This window comes from Dendroctonus ponderosae, unplaced genomic scaffold (genome assembly GCF_020466585.1).
Source record: "Dendroctonus ponderosae isolate FM_Combo_2020 unplaced genomic scaffold, Dpon_F_20191213v2 Dpon_F_20191213_2, whole genome shotgun sequence".
In the NCBI taxonomy this organism is placed as follows: domain Eukaryota; kingdom Metazoa; phylum Arthropoda; class Insecta; order Coleoptera; family Curculionidae; genus Dendroctonus; species Dendroctonus ponderosae.
Genome location: NW_026018165.1, coordinates 15,704,412 through 15,720,631, shown reverse-complemented (window position 1 = coordinate 15,720,631; position 16,220 = coordinate 15,704,412). Strand labels below are relative to the sequence as shown.

Below are 16,220 nucleotides of genomic sequence, written 5' to 3'. Positions count from 1 at the left end.
AAGCGGCAATCCTAGTACCAGATCGCATCGTAAAGCATTACCCTTGATTCATAACATGCTCATTTTGCTTTTTGATCAAAGGTTTGTGGTTTGTATAATACACAAATTAATGGTTCTTGGCGTTTCGCCTATTTATTTACTGCAATAAAAAATTGAAAATGCTTATGAAGTTTCTATTATCAACCTATCCAAACACCATTCACTTATGTCAATAAAACAAGGCTTATGTCTAAATATCATATAAGCCTTGTTCTATGCTAAATATGTATCTATGATGTCTGAGCGTTGTCATTTGTCTTTTGTGGCAGACTTCAATCCCATAGATAAGGACACGCTGTTGAAACCGCACAGAGTTGCCAGAGATAAAGAAGAAGAAAAACGGGCCAAAGTTCACACCAAATTGTACACACTGTACTCTAACCTCTTTCTAACTTGTGTTCATCCATAGATAAAGACGAGTCATCGACGTCTTTATCTATGTTTATCTATGGGTCTACTTTTGTCGGCTAGTCGGTTAAGGTTTTTGTCGGATGCTATTTCTTATTAGTCTTTACTATTTGTGTATGTTAAATTTTTTGAAGTCGCAAATTCCTGTGTTTGGTTAATATCTTCATGTACTTGAAAGTTATTCAAGCTAGAATATTTGTGTAAATTGATTTTAAAACAAAACTGTTGACATCAATAGTTTCTCGTTCCCTAGTTTTATTAGAAGTGCCGTTTCTTCGTGATACTTTAAGTGTCTGTCTTGCTTCTTCAAATAGTTTTTTGGTTAAAAATTCAAGCAGTTTTATTTAGGACTTTAGATTCAAGGTAAGGCAAACAATAAATTATAATTAAAAGTCATGCCAGGAAAATGCTGCGTGCCTGGATGTCGGAGCAATTACGACAAGAATGGCCCATATTTCTCGGTATTTTCATTTCCCAAAAATTATTCCTTGAGGGAAGAATGGATTCGAGCGATTAACAGAGAGCCTTCTTTCACGCTGACTAAAAACTCTCACGTCTGTTCCAGACATTTTTCTGATAGCGAAGTTATTCAAATTGACAAAATGATACGTGACGACGGTTCTATACTTGAAATTCCCCGCAAAATTCCAAAATTAGTTAAAGATGCTGTTCCCACAATTTTTCCGGAACAACTAGAACAAGCTGTCTATTTGCCAGCCGAAGAACCTTCCTTTAAACGTAAACACCCGGATAACAGTGGAAGCGATTCAGAAACCCATGATGAACTCCTCATTAATGACCCTATGCAAGATGACGAGATATCTAATTATGACGAATTTGTGCTAAAGTTCAAGGAAAAAAACTTGTCAGACTTTCTATTTCAAGTTTCAGATGAGCATGTTTGTTTTTTTATAATAGAAAGTGCCATAAACACATGCCCAAGGATAGTATCCGGATTTAATATTGACAAAAATTTGAAAGTTTTATTTTTTGCAGACGGAAAAACTATTCGTCGTTCTAAATTTTCCAGGCTATTAGGGGAAGATGGTATTTGTAATAAATGGGCACAATTTGATTCTTTATTAAGTCATATGAATTCACATTGGAGGTCCAGTTAGACAAAAAATGTAAAAACTGAATTTGCACCATATTAAGTAACTGGTGGCTCAACAAATCTATTACCTAATGTAAATGTCCGAATGTAAATAATAAAAATAATATATTTATTAATAGGTAGCTAGCAACATTACAATACAGCCTGACAATTTCGCTAATTCACAGAAAATTTGAAAAACATTTAAAATCCAGTAAAAAAGTAAAAACAAACTTCAAACCGTATGATGGTTCATATCATAGATTAACTAAGTTCACGTTCCGGTTCATATACATGGATTATTTAAAACATCTGCCTCAACGCATTTCGAAATCTTGAGAAAAGCCAATCGCACGAGAGCTCGAGAACCAAATTATTCAGTCCACCGCAATTTTTAATCAATGCTTGCAAATGAGGGGTAATCTGAAACACATCGATATATACAATAGATAGACGCGTACACTCAAGAAAACGTTCGACAATAAATGTGTTTTTTTTTACCCAAAGAATATTGCGGTACATTTTGAATGATAGACTTATGGGACACCCTCTATAAATTCTAAGCCAATAAATATATATAAATACATTGCAAAGAGATGTTCGTTGTTAAAAATTCGAGAATTTTGCAACAAGTTCTCATAAAAGCACGATTGAAAAATAAATTACATCAGAATCCATCGCCCGAGATTCTGCCGTCACAAGTCCAATTCTGTTTGATTTGTTCTGCCTCGGACACGTTTCGTCCCTGAACATTGATGAATACCTCGAAAACAAAAAGATGGGGAAACTATTGTTGTTACAGTAACAGGAATACGTCAGATAAAATTAACCAGACACGGAAAACCGAAACATAACAGAGAACATATAATGAGAAATCGTGGTTATCAGTGGTTATGTTAAATCGCTTAGCTAAAATGTACACAAGATTAGCAGAACTAAAATATTTTTTGAAATTTTCTTAGTAGTTTAACCTCTTCATATTACGTAATTTTCTTGCGTTGTTCTAAAAAATAAGTAGATTGGTTTAGAAAATATGGGAACACAAGCATCCAATGTGGAGAAAAGCCAGCACAATTTATTATTATCTGCTTTCTGGGTGAGTGTCGTTTGGGCCATACAATAAATGAATTAGAAACTGTCGTTTTAAGGGAGGTGGTGCAGCAGGTTTATTTGTAGATATAGTACTTTTTCCTTTAGACACTCTAAAGACGAGGCTACAAGCAGAGCAAGGATTTAAAAATGCAGGCGCTTTTAAAGGAATATATAAAGGATTAGGTCCACAAGTCATAGGAAGTGCTCCACAAGGTAACTAACATTTTTATAATTTTTTTTACTACTAACCGGAGATGTTATATTTTTCTCCCTAGGCCAATAATAATAATAAAAAAGTCCCCCCTAGGTAAATGATGAAAGGTGTTTACGTTTTTTATTATTTTTAGTTTGCCGACCTCTCTAAGTTCAATGAGATTTCATTCATTTTCACTTCTAGAATCACTGTAACTTTAACATTCACTAATTTTTCGCTTTTCCCAGGAGCTTTCCATAGATCTTTTATCTCTTTTCTGGAGACCGAACAACTATATTGCGGCAGTTTGACAGCTGAACTATCAAAATAGTGACACTTAGATAGACAAATTGCAATTAATTGGAAAGTCTAAATCTAATTAAATCAATTTAGGCAATTATCCGTGTTGATTGATGTGAGAAGGCTATTAAATACCACGCACTTCATATCCTTCGGCGCTCGGTATATAATAGCTCACTTTTCGACCTAGGTATATAATGAACTATTTATCTTTAACGTTTCGTAAATACTTGTTGCTTTATGCGTAATGCTGCAAAAGTAACGGAAGAAACTAAAAGGTAAATATATAGGAAAGATAATTTTTTTATGGAAATATAAATTCAGGACACTGCAGTTTAAAAATCTAATTATGTAAGTACTTTGATGTCCACAAGTACTGTCATTCGTTTTATTAGACGTTGTAAAAAGCTTACATGCAAAAAATTATTAAAAATATTACAATTTTTCAGTGCTTATAAAATTTAGGAGAAAAAGTATGGATTCTCATTTGAGACCTTGGAAAGATAGTCGATGACAGAAAAACCCCAGTTTGATTTTATTTTGCCTTTCCACCCGACTAAAGCCCCTGTCCCATTCATCCGTTTATACGATGGTACGATGATACGAAAGTGTTTCTATTGGTTGGAATTCTGTCAGTTCGTACGACCGCGGACGAATTGACAGATCTCCAACCAATAGAAACACTTTCATATCATCGTCCATTGTATAAACGGATGCATGGGACACAGCCTTAACTTATATTACAAAATGTTTGATCAAATGTGCTTTTTGAAATTTAAAGCTTTCTCCGTTAGTGGACCCGTTCAGTCCCGATTTATAGATCAGCTTTCATAATTTAAGGAATTTAACAGAGTTGTTTTATTATTTTACGTTTGTATATTTTTATTTATTTTCAGCCGCATTATTTTTTGTTACCTATGAGTCAATAAAGCATTACTCTGAGCCTTTGGTGCCCAAGGCGGCAATGCCTTTTGTTTACATGTTTGGAGCATCAATCGCTGAAGTGGTAAGTAATTATTTATCTAATATATTATTTTACTTGTTATTCTAACTATCCATCATGATTTAAAATTAGTGATGGTGATATTAATGAGTAGAGACAAAATAGTACGAAAATAACTACTTACCAATAACTGAGATATTTGGAAATAACTAAATAAGAAATTTGGCAACAATGATTTTAATCGAAAGAGATGGACTTTCGAGGCCATTCCTTGCAACTAATGGGTTTCTCGGATTTTTAGGCCGTCGATCGGTAGAATTTCTTCTTACCAAAATCAGAATTTCTTACCGAAATAAAAGAAATTCTTATTTTGGTAAGAAGAAATTCTGCCAAACGACGGCCTAAAAACCCGAGAAACCCATTAGTTACAATGATTTTAATAATCACAACGCACACATGCTGTTGCTTTCTTCTGAAATCAACAAAAGTAACAGATGAAACTCAAAGACAAATAGGAAAAAAAGACATCATTTTACTGATACTGGAACTATAAATTCGTCACGCTAATCAGTTGGAAAAAAACAATGTTTGAAAGTTTAGTTTTTAATTGAGTTCTCAAATCAACGATATTTCAAACCGTAGAATCATAACACGAGTTGTAGAAAATTTATCACAAAAGCACACATACGTGCCACTTTTGCGGCCATATTTAAATCTGCTGATTTTTTCGGGTTTTAAAGTTGTTTTGGAAAATTAGGTTGCGAAAAATGGAGGATCTGAAACGCAAAATGCAAAAATGAAACGTCGGAAAGAAATTGTTTTCCGCGACGCCTAAAACTCCCTAGATCTGATAACCGTTTTAAGCTAAAAAAAAACATTTCAGCAAAATGTGCAAAGCCCTTTTTCAACTACATATTGCTTCATATCGAGTTCAATCAAAAAATTGATATCAGAAAAAGTCGACGTTTTAATTGACCTGTTATAATAAATCGCAGATACCATATTTCCATGTACTTTCTCTTAGATGGCCTGCCTTGTTCGAGTGCCGATGGAAATCGCAAAACAAAGAAAGCAAATATCTCCAACTGACAAATCTTCCTTAAGAATTTTGATGTCTGCTTACAAATATGAAGGATTTTTTAAGGTACATATGTCGATACTCGAAAAATTAAATTTCGCAACTTTTAACTATTATTATTTTATGTCTGTAGGGAGTTTACCGAGGGTTTGGGTCGACTATTATGAGAGAGATTCCATTTTCCATTATTCAGTTTCCTACCCTCGAGTTTTGTAAATCATTCTATAGGCAAAAGTTTAAAAACAATATTCCACTCGATTCATGGGAAGTTGCTGTGTGCGGATCTATTGCCGGTAAATATCAGTATATTATTAGTTTAAGTAACATAATTATTGCTGGTGCACTACTGAGATCGCCATTCATTTTAGAAGTACATATATTGTATTTTAAATTTTGAAGCACGCTTTATTGCAACATCCACAAGAAAATCTTGTTTTGTTTGGTGATATTGATGTATAACACCAGGAGGAATACTGTGACGCATTTATCATGGAGTTGCTTTATTGGCCAAGTTAAGTGTTCACCATAAACACCACCGAAACGAAGGAAAGTGGTTTATTGAGTTTCGTTGTGGCTGAGGCTATAGGAATCTCAACTGAGAACATCACAGTTTACATGAATATTTCGATATAAAAAAGCTATCCGCACGATGGTGCCGCGATTGCTGACACGACCATAAGCGCTCCTGTGACCATTTCAAATGAATGTTTAGCGATGTTCCGTCGCAATCCGAACGAGTTTTTGCGACGTTTCGTAACCGTTGACGAAACGGTTCCATCGCTACACGCCAGAGACCAAAGAACAATCAAAACAGTGGGATTCTTCAGCTCAACGTGCCCCAAAGAAGGCCAAAATGAATCTGTCGGCCAACAAGGTGATGATCACAGTTTTTTGGGATGCACTCGGTGTCATTTACTACCTTGAAAAAGGTAAAACGATCACTGGCTCATATTATTCAGAGCTTTCGTACAGATTCGATGTTGACCTCACGCTAAAACGGCCGCATTTGGCGAAAAAAATGCAGTTTTATCAGGACAATGCACGGGTGTAGCCATGGCAAAAATGTATGCATTTAGGAGCACCTTGAAAAATTCTATTATTTTGAAGGGATAAAAAACTGGAAAGATGCTGGGCTAAGTGTATCGAGCTAAAAGAAGACTATGCTGAGAAATAAAACGTTTTTTCCAACATTTAATTGTTCTAACATTAATAAAGTTCTTCATCCTTTAATTTATCCATTAAAAGTTACATTCTTTGCAGGAGGGGCTTCAGCAGCTATTACAACTCCTTTAGATGTTGTAAAAACCCGAATAATGTTAGCAGACAGGAAAGTAGCTGAGCGAAGTTCGCTGACTTTTGCTAACACTTTCAAAAAAGTTCTTCGAAACGAGGGTTTAAAAGGGTAAGTTATGATACACAGATGCATTTAATTACATAAATTATGATAAGCTTTTATTCGTAAGGGAATAATGCCATTACAAAAACGTGTGAACGAAGGCGTTGCTCGGGCAAAATATTTACCAACTAACTAATGTGGTTTGATCTGAAATAGATTAGCCTTACTCTGATTTTTCGACCTAAAAATAACGGGGTGTTTAAGTCACCAAGTATTGAATCACATTTTCTCGTAAATGATATTCAATGTTATTAATTCCTAGTCCAAAGCCGACTCTCAACACTAATATTTTTGAATCCTGGCATGAATCTATAAACTCTACGATGATGGAATGGTATCAGCAGCAGAATCATTATATCGCGAATGGAATCTGAGCCCAAAAGCTTGCTTGAAAGGGGCATATTTCCGTTGTACACGCCATAGGCGTTTCGGGTCTACTTGAACCGAAGGCTGGTTTATTTTTTCCAACTGCTCTCTTATGAGCAGTTGGATTGCACGTTCTTATAAATCAACTAAGTGAGCCTTTTTGAACTAAATTTAATATTGTAGTTAATACTAAGTGTAGTAAATTTAAATAAAGCGAGGGGAACTTAGAGGAAAATGTTAAAAACAAAAGTTAGATATATTAACGTCTAGTTTATTTTAAGATAATACCGATTGCATTAAAAAGTACGACATTCCATTGAAAACAATGTAAGTTTGGTCTGCCACTTGAATTTGAAACACCCTGTATGTTATGTTTTCATCTGCAAATAAACTAGATGTGGTGTTTGATAAATCTACAAGTTTTGTATTTAACATTTTTCTCTAAATTTCAATTTAGATGTAAAAACGGGGTGGCCAAAGTTCAATCAATAACCCTGTACATCACAAGCAAACGGTTTATTTGTTTTCTTATTTCTAATTTGAAGACAACTAATTTTGCAAATCAGTAAGCTTCATGGTTGTATTTCAGGTTATTTGCGGGAATCGTGCCCAGAACTTTGTGGATCTTCCTGGGAGGGTACATATTCTTTGGAAGTTATGATTTCGCCAAAAATAATGTTTTTGATCTGCTTGAGGAACGATCTGATGCAACTAGATAACCCTAACAAATATTTTGTAGTTTTTTTTATAAAATTTGACATTTAGAACAATACAATCAATAATTTAAAAATCAGTTTGTTTCAGTTAATAGTATATATTATATATATTTAAATTCTTTTATACATTTTTCTTATTACTAGGTTTTTAGGTATAAAAATATGGTAACCTACATCTAGAGTAACACAGGACTTAACTTATGACATACATTACTTTTTCCTGCGATTATAGCAATACACAATTTTTAAGGACTTAAAACTTTTTATTTGACCTTTTAAACTTAAACTAGAGTAGAACTATTTGTGCTCATCATGCGGTTTTGATAAATGTAAGTTTAAGACCAATTCGTAACATAAAATAAATAGTTCAAGTGACACCATACCGTAAATTTTTCGTAAATATTTTATGCTGAATTCACAATGCGCATTGAATAAAAAAGATAATGGTGTACATGACCACATATTGGTAAGCCAGTTTAATTTATTAGTTAACTTATGTTTTTAAGTTAACTACTATATTGATTTTACTTAATGCGCACTGTTTTTAATACGTTTTATTATAATATCAACGTAAACGTATTAAATAGTGTTGCTACAGATGGTGCGTATTTATGGTGGCGCAAAACTTTATTAAGAAATAAATTTAGAATGTTGTAGTTTACTGCGTTAATATAACATAATTTGGCATCCACTCTTATTATGTTCAATAACTTCCAATTTCAGTAAACCAACTGTTTCTTTAAGCTGGTTAACCATAGACCCTAACTCCACGTTTTCACTCTTAAGTAATTTCACCTTATCTTCCAGTTTGGAAATTCTCTCAAGTTTTCGCGATCGACATTTCGAAGCGGCTAGTCTGAAAATGTACATCATAATATAACTCAAATTGTTTACTCGACATATTTTAGAGATTTTGAATAATCTATTCCCATATTGCCGTTGTTTTAAATGTCTTACCTGTTTCTTTGTCTTTTCCTTTCAAGTTTAATTCTTTCCTGATATTCCATATCAACTGGTGACATTGGCGGGCTCTGGCTGATATTTGGGACGATCTGCGGCTCTTCTTTGATCTGTGATAGGAATGACTCATTGTAAATGGTACTGGTATTGCTGTCAGACCCTTGCTGCGAATTGCTGTTATGTAAGTTGCTTAGAGCTTCCACAAATCCGCCTGCAAATCGCTCTTGTTCTGCAGTAACAGTTTTAGGAAATGGAAAAGATGGTGTGGGTGTCCCAGGCAAAGGGTTATCTAAAGTTTAAAGCAAAAGCAACACTATTAACTATTATTACATACTATACCGATAATAGAGGTAAAAAAATCCACGACTAGTCAGCAAGTAATTTTCTATTAATTATTAACTTATATACTTATGTAGAAGAACAGTCGCATAGTTTGAGCGGATGTTTCCATTATAAGAAATAAGTGAAAAACAACAAATTATTTTCGAATTTCTGTAAAATGCTAACATTTTAATTGTGCAAGTATTATTTGACCTGCCTTTCCACAAAAGGTGTGATAACTTTTAACGGAATATAATATAGTAAATAAATATTACTTGCCAAGAATCATATTCTCCAATTCTGGAGTGTCAACTTTTAATTTTATTAAATCCGGAGAAGATAACACATCTGAAAGACCACCCTCTCCAGTAGACAATGGAAACGCCACATTTTTCTTTGCTTGATTAAAATCCAGAGTCAAAGGTCTTTTCAAGTTATTCATTTGTTTATTGTCATTGAACTGGTTCATGTTGCTAGTTGTTCTTAAATAATTCAAATCCCAACCAAGACCACAGYTTAAAGAAAAGATACACTGGAAGTAGTACTAACGCCAAAAGATAGTAGTAGGTTGAACCAGTAATGTCCATACAATCTGAAAAAAAATATAGCAGATATAGGTTGGTTCAGAATTGAAATTGCATAATKGCTMTAAACAATGAAAATTTTATTACTGCAAGATCAAAAAGTTGATTTTTTTATTTTGAGATCACCCTGTAAATACAAGGGTTAGGCCAAAAATTCAAAAACAAATTCGAGATGAGATCTATATTGATGCCTTCCGCGTTGAAATCCAAAAAACCTTTTTTTCTGTTCAACTGCGAGCATGCCAAACTGTCAGAAAATGTGCATTGTTTTTTGGCCCCCCTGTACGAAATTCATCAAAAGTACATTATTTATAGAGAAATAGCGAACAGCAATCAGAATTTATCTAGCTTCAAGTTGGGGCAAAATTGGCAATATTTTAACGTTTTTTTTGTTGAGCTATGTAGATAAATTAGCTTGAAACAAGTTTAATCTGTTTCCCTAATTAGCTTGTGATTTTAGGTCTCAAGAAAACCACAAACGCTTAACCTATCTCAATATTTTCCACTTTTTAAATTTTGATCTGTTGTACGCTACGCAAAATCCAACTATTGTTATTATTAGTTAACAGCAATAACCTTCAAATGGAAACGGGAAGATATAAACGAAAAGAATCAGTGTTAACATTCCCATACACCATATACCTATCTGACCTTTAATATTTCTATATTTATGTAGATTGTAGATATGTAGCCCTAAAATTGTTTACCCACTTTTAGAATCAATCAGGTTACTAAAACATCAAAACAGACCAATAAAAGTTGCCAAAAATATATTTCCATAAACCCAGTGATGTGACGATTGCACTATTTACTAATATAACAAAAACAACTCGTTATAAATAGTGATACTTACTATTTAAGAGGAATTTAATACTTAGATACCCTTCAGGCACCTCGTTTTAAAAAGCTAACCGTGGAACTGATTACTAAATAGAGAAACTTGAGATTCACAGGAGGTAACACGAATTCTAAGAAGAAAGAATACTAAGAAATTCAGCCACAGTACAATGACGCAAATAAAAGGTTTATGAATCACTCAAAATACCGAGATGATAATGGACAATAGACATCTAAACAAGGACATTTAACAGGTAGAGCTCGGTGACAGGCGTACATTCTTTAAATACAACGTTGCAATTGGCGATTTAATCCCGCGTCTCCAATAAAAGTATCCATTGTTGCTTTGCGAAACAGTCTGAAATAAGAACTGAGGAGTTTTCCATAAACCAAAACAAGGCTGGGACTGCTTGGATCAAAGCATATTCATTTATGTATTTAGGTGAATAAAATACATGGATAATAATATATCTGCTTAAAGCTTCCGTATTCTTATTTATATACACATTATTTTACATAAACTGAAAAGCTTATTTAACAATATAATTATGAACGCTTAATAATAATGGAATTGGACAAATCAAGATATATTTTTATTCTTCGAAAAGCCAGTGGCTATAAAACTTCTGCGTTAGAAAGAGACAACATACCTTGCCGTTTCTCAGGCAGTACTCGTAATCGGATAAAAATATTTTTGCTGTGATATACATAACATTACTWTATTTGTGGTGCTTCCACTTCAGAATTGTATTATAATATATATGTATATACTAAATATGTTATATTATGCTTTCTGACCTTGCTGAGATTTGAAGRAATTCAAATTACCTTAGTCGTAAAATAATATGTCTACTATTCGACAATTGTCACGTGTCGCACATTTATACCACAGATCACAAAGGTTACTCCCATAGAGAAAGTAAAATAAGTTTATTTATTAATTATTTTACTTACTCTATGGTTACTCCGTCTTTATCTATGGCCCTGCCARACGCCGGTTACGGAACATAGGTTGGAAGTTCTRTTTGAATCGAAACGCCACAGATCTTATGCSGTGATCTATAGCTGGCGTTTCGRTTGGAGCTGCTAGTTGAGAAGTGGCGKATAGAGTTCGCCACWCACATAACGACTGGACATAACCACAGAATATAAGGGGGATATTATGTGGACATAACCTATCTAATATCTGCTTTTCAAAGCTGCAAGCATAAAACTTGTCTTCATCTATGAATCAAATAATCTTCGTATATCATGGAAGTGTAAGTTGTTATTATTTAGAGCCGGTATTTTTTTGTCCCCTACTATTTTTAACCGAGATACAATAAGCACACTTAACCAGAATCATAATTTTCAATTACCAACGTTTTTCAATATACCTCCAAGAGGTGAACAATTAATTCAATTCGTTCTAAACAATGTCTTTTACAGCCTAAACTCAAACTCGGCTAGTTTAACCAACTATGAGGTATTGAAGCATTTACAAAAAATCAAAGATGCTAAGAAAAAGCACAAAGGTCAGCTTGCAACAATTACATACGAGGTAATCGAATAATACTAATTCAATAATGTCATTTTGAAATACCTACGTTACTTTCCAGACTTTACATTATTTAGAGGAAACCCCATGTAAAAGTCAGACACCAACAAACCTGTCGGAGTGTATAAGAGAGCTAGAGCCATTTAATTTGAATAAGAATGAATTAGTAATGATTATGAATACACCGCCCACCACACCTCTGGAAATTCAGCTGGTAAGTTTCAATAAAGAATCAATGTCATAAATGGTATACAGAATATCCCCCGAAATGTGGGAATACTTTCTTATTTAGTCCATCAAAATAGCATGACAAGTTCTTATAAACTGCTCGCCGAAATAAACGTTACACGGCCAAATTTTTCCTAACTTCGGAACTGGATAAATTCAAAGACAAGAAAACAGACATATTTTTTATGCGCAAAAGCTAGAAATGATACAAGATTTTACAAAGAGCACAAAAGTGAATAATTTATTAGTGCATCAACCAAAGAAAACATTAGTTGATTCCATCCACCAAATAAAAAGTTATGGTAGTTTTTGTACCACGACGCTCAAGAATTCACCACTTATCTAAAACGACTGAACTCGATTGTTTCATCACAATATGAGTCTTATAAACGAACAAATTCATAGCGAGATTCACCAAAATACATAGTACTATTATCCCGATATTTCAAAAGATAATTTTTTTGACGAACCTTGACCATCACTAGCAGAGGAGCCAGACATTTTTCTTTAATAAAAGTTAGGTCAGATCGTCTTGTTTTGATCCAACGAATATCCCAGTACTCTTTTGATAATGTGCTTACGGGACACCCTATATTTTAAACTCGAGATTTTCATAAAGCATTATTATACTATGAAATAATGGATTGTTTAGCATAATCCTGGCAATATTTCACGTCTTGAAAATTCAGAACGAAGCTAAATAGCTGAACTATAAGTACTTGTTTATCTTGTATACTTTATTGTTTGATTAATTTCAGGTGCGAAGTCCTCCTATTCGTTTCCAATGCACATTGATTATTTATTTTCAAACACAATTATTTTGTTTTCCCGATGTTGAACTTTAATGCCTATTTTAAATTTGACTCGATTAACTTTCTAGTTATTTAGTCCAGATCTTCACAACCTTGTGGGATATTAGTATATAACTCATTGAAAGTCCCAGATTCGAGATACGTAGAACAAAACTTAATACGATTAGAAGCCTAAATAAAATTCAACTATTTCCAGATGATTGAGGAGAGCGAAGAAAGATTAACAGAAGAACAAGTGCAAGAGTTATTAACTATACTGGAACGATATTTTCCTAAGGTGGAACCAAAGAACACTGTTGAGGGGGAGGTAGATGCAAACTCAAGTTAAAGGAATTGCTCTTCAAATATTGTATTTAAAGATTAATATGAACGTTTCACAAACAAAATAGTGCGTCTATCGCTTTTGATCTCCTAAATCCTCTATAAAATCTTCATCTATCTGTAATAAAGAAAGTATGTTAGTTACGATATACCTTTTAAACACACATTCTGTTCACCTCGGCCCATTTCTCTGGGATAACATCAAATAAATCGTCCTTCACATCACCTTGAATAACAATTTCATCTTCACCTGTTACTGAAGACCCGCATGCAAATCTTTGTCCGAAAAATTTTGCTGCCACTTTAAGATCGATATCTACAAAAAAGCTATTTCTTATTTTGATTCTCTATGCAGTGACAAATGCATACCAAAAGTACTAAGTCCTGTTACCACTGTAACTGATTTTTTCTTCCCTCTGGGTGCTCGAGAAACACATACTTGCTTAGGACCTTCTTCCTTCTTTTTAGTTTTAATGATTCCTTTGCCCCCACGTTTCTGCCTTTTCTTTTCTTCTTCACCAGATGGATTGTCGGAGTTGTCCCCTATTTTCACTTTTTCAAATTCAGTGGGAATATGTTTTTCAAGCCATTGCTTGCATTTTTCATATTCCGGGTAATATTCACAATACTATATTTTAAAAATGTCAGAATGTTAAAATGTAGGTAGTTCAAAAATATATAGTGAATTAAAAATTACCTCTATGGGCATCGTACAATTACCACAATAAACTACGTGAATCGGATATTCTACACCATCTCGAGCTCCAGATTTAAGTTTATTTTCTTGGGCCATTTAAATATAACTTTTGAGAACTAGATAAATGACTTTATTTAGTTCCTGGTTAAAACTTAACCAAAAATATTTTTGAGAAGATGACACTAACCAGATGATACATTCTTCCTCTTTTTTGGTATTCATCTTGGTTTCCCTTTTGTATATCTATGACTAATTTTTTTATTATTCATTATATTAGTATTAAATTCCTGAATTGTTTTATACATTATATTCACAAATCCAGAGTGATCTTAACAGTGAAAATAAAGGGATCTGTTGTTATATTATAATTCTCCATATTATTAATTAATTATTAGTCCACATTATGTACGTACGTTTTCTTGTGTCAGCCTTTCTCGAATATTTAAATTAAACCCACACATGCAATTCTGTTAACGACTAATTTAGTATCGATAAAAACTCAAAGAAATTAGTGATTTTACTTCGTGATATTTTCTGACGAATTTGAAGCATTTAGATGACGATTTTATTGTTATTAGATTTGTAATAAAAGTTAATTTTAAATATTTGTTTAGACGATACAAACGCGTCGGAAAGTAATAAAACCTTTAAATTAAATCGGACAATTTGCGAAAAGAAATATATATGTGTATATGTCTATCCTTTATGATGTGCAATTTGGCAACGTTGGCATCATATTTTGCTTACCGGCAGAGGCAAGTTGACTTGTCTATGTTACCGGTCTTGTCTTGTCTGTTACTTGTTTTTATCTATGTTATCGGCACAGAGCATACCCCCTAGGGGGGATATTTTGTGGTTACCGGTTACAACTGCTTACAACAACTATACGAAAAATGTATTTGCACATTATGTATTTATTAAATTTAAATTCAAATGATAAGAGATTTATTTAAGCAGCTGGTGCTTTGACATCTGGGAGTTGTGATTAGATTGGTATTTGAGAAAATTACTCGTTTTTCTGACTTTGAAGCTGGACACTTTCAAAACCTTATTTACGTTACTTTTACAGTGTTTGTCGAATAATGTCTGCGAAAAAGGTGATTATTAAGTAATGTTCATTTCAAAACGTTTATAAACTGTGCATTTTTTAGTGGAAAGTGTTTGATTTTGGACCGGCAGCAAATATCACTGAAGAAGTTCCTATTTCAAAAAGAAAAACTAAAGACGAAAATGTGACTTCTGTAAAACGATATAAGTTTTCCTCTCCTGGAAAACATAAAAGCTTTGATTTTTTCAAGAAACTTGCGCCACATAGTCCGGAAGATTTAATGGTTCATCCCAAGAAACTTCAAGAACTTGAAGGCTGGATAAAAACAGTAGTGCAATCCAATAAGGTAAGCACCACACAAATTTAATTTCAAATTACAAATTATGAAGAAGCATTTTATTTTAGATGAAACCTGAGTTCTTGCTAATTAGTGGACCCACTGGATGTGGAAAAACCTCAGCCGTGCAGATATTATGCAAAGCTTTAAATATTGAACTAGCCGAGTGGACTAATCCTATAGATATGGACTATGATGTAATGAAGGGATCGGGTCAAGTTGCCAAATTCATGGACTTTTTTAGTGAATCGAAATATTGTTCCTTATTTGGCAAAGGCAACAGTAAAAAGATATTGCTGATCAAAGATTTTCCTAATGCCATAATTAGATGCCCTGAAGAATTTTTCAGTGTTTTAGAGTAAGTTGCAGTAAAATAGTATAACTTGCTACTTTGAATAACCAGGCAAGTATTTGGGAGACGATTTTTGTAGCGTTTTAAAATTGTTACTATCGGGATGATTACTTTAGAGACCCCTTTTACTCCATCTGCCAGATCAAACCAAAGAAACGGAGCTTATTTTGTAAACTGAAAACATTTATTGGTTTTCACACATCGCTCCACATACTCTGAGTTTGTATGAATGCTTTATTTTAGGCACATCTCCACCAATTCGGTGCATCCAGTAATTTTTATGTGTACAGATTCAACAACTAATGAAATCAACTTGCAACGATTATTATTTCCCGATGAAATCATGATGAAGCACTGCATTGCTCATATTAGGTAAGTTTCAAAATTCATTTTTTTCAATGTTTCTTATGATAATAAGATAAATCTATTCTTCTATTTTCTAGCTTCAATTTGTGTGCTGCAACATTGCTGAAGAAAGGGATGAAACGAGCGTCTGATATCTTAAATGCCTGTCCAGAATCATTTCATCATCCTACGCAAACTACTATAGATGCTATTTTAG

The 16,220-nt window shown here is 33.5% G+C and overlaps 5 protein-coding genes across 10 annotated transcripts in view; 3 read left to right on the top strand and 2 right to left on the bottom strand.

The window, feature by feature from the left end:
* The first annotated feature begins 404 nt into the window (after positions 1-404).
* On the top strand, positions 405-7,698 carry LOC109542181 (S-adenosylmethionine mitochondrial carrier protein homolog). Of its 6 annotated transcripts, none has more exons than XM_019911288.2 (8): positions 405-519; positions 2,503-2,636; positions 2,689-2,845; positions 4,022-4,131; positions 5,093-5,212; positions 5,280-5,439; positions 6,407-6,548; positions 7,498-7,698. In XM_019911288.2, exons 2-8 carry the CDS (start codon positions 2,574-2,576, stop codon positions 7,625-7,627), a joined length of 882 nt encoding a protein of 293 aa, XP_019766847.1. In that variant the 5' UTR covers positions 405-519; positions 2,503-2,573; the 3' UTR covers positions 7,628-7,698. The 6 variants fall into 6 exon arrangements, with proteins under 6 accessions (XP_019766847.1, XP_048520065.1, XP_048520063.1 ...); XM_048664108.1 differs by having other exon boundaries at positions 405-561; positions 2,506-2,636; XM_048664106.1 differs by having other exon boundaries at positions 405-561.
* Positions 7,699-7,706: 8 nt separating this feature from the next.
* Positions 7,707-10,577, bottom strand: LOC109542182 (transcription factor JunD). Its single transcript, XM_019911290.2, has 4 exons — positions 10,343-10,577; positions 9,185-9,497; positions 8,582-8,873; positions 7,707-8,480 (listed from the first exon to the last, which is right to left on the bottom strand). Exons 2-4 carry the CDS (start codon positions 9,372-9,374, stop codon positions 8,291-8,293), a joined length of 672 nt encoding a protein of 223 aa, XP_019766849.2. The 5' UTR covers positions 9,375-9,497; positions 10,343-10,577; the 3' UTR covers positions 7,707-8,290.
* Positions 10,578-11,404: 827 nt separating this feature from the next.
* LOC109542179 (DNA-directed RNA polymerase III subunit RPC9) lies at positions 11,405-13,449 on the top strand. The gene is made up of 4 exons (XM_019911284.2): positions 11,405-11,585; positions 11,755-11,866; positions 11,925-12,077; positions 13,100-13,449. Exons 1-4 carry the CDS (start codon positions 11,578-11,580, stop codon positions 13,229-13,231), a joined length of 405 nt encoding a protein of 134 aa, XP_019766843.2. The 5' UTR covers positions 11,405-11,577; the 3' UTR covers positions 13,232-13,449.
* Positions 13,237-14,127, bottom strand: LOC109542178 (density-regulated protein homolog). The gene is made up of 4 exons (XM_019911283.2): positions 13,922-14,127; positions 13,594-13,852; positions 13,401-13,540; positions 13,237-13,342 (listed from the first exon to the last, which is right to left on the bottom strand). Exons 1-4 carry the CDS (start codon positions 14,015-14,017, stop codon positions 13,298-13,300), a joined length of 540 nt encoding a protein of 179 aa, XP_019766842.1. The 5' UTR covers positions 14,018-14,127; the 3' UTR covers positions 13,237-13,297.
* A 523-nt stretch (positions 14,128-14,650) lies between these two features.
* LOC109542176 (cell cycle checkpoint protein RAD17) overlaps positions 14,651-16,220 on the top strand; it is a gene marked incomplete in the record, with an annotated part of 11,973 nt that continues 10,403 nt past the window's right edge. The window contains 5 exon segments of the mRNA XM_048664105.1: positions 14,651-15,018; positions 15,073-15,315; positions 15,375-15,664; positions 15,902-16,030; positions 16,102-16,220. Coding sequence (XP_048520062.1) covers positions 15,004-15,018; positions 15,073-15,315; positions 15,375-15,664; positions 15,902-16,030; positions 16,102-16,220 — 796 coding nt within the window.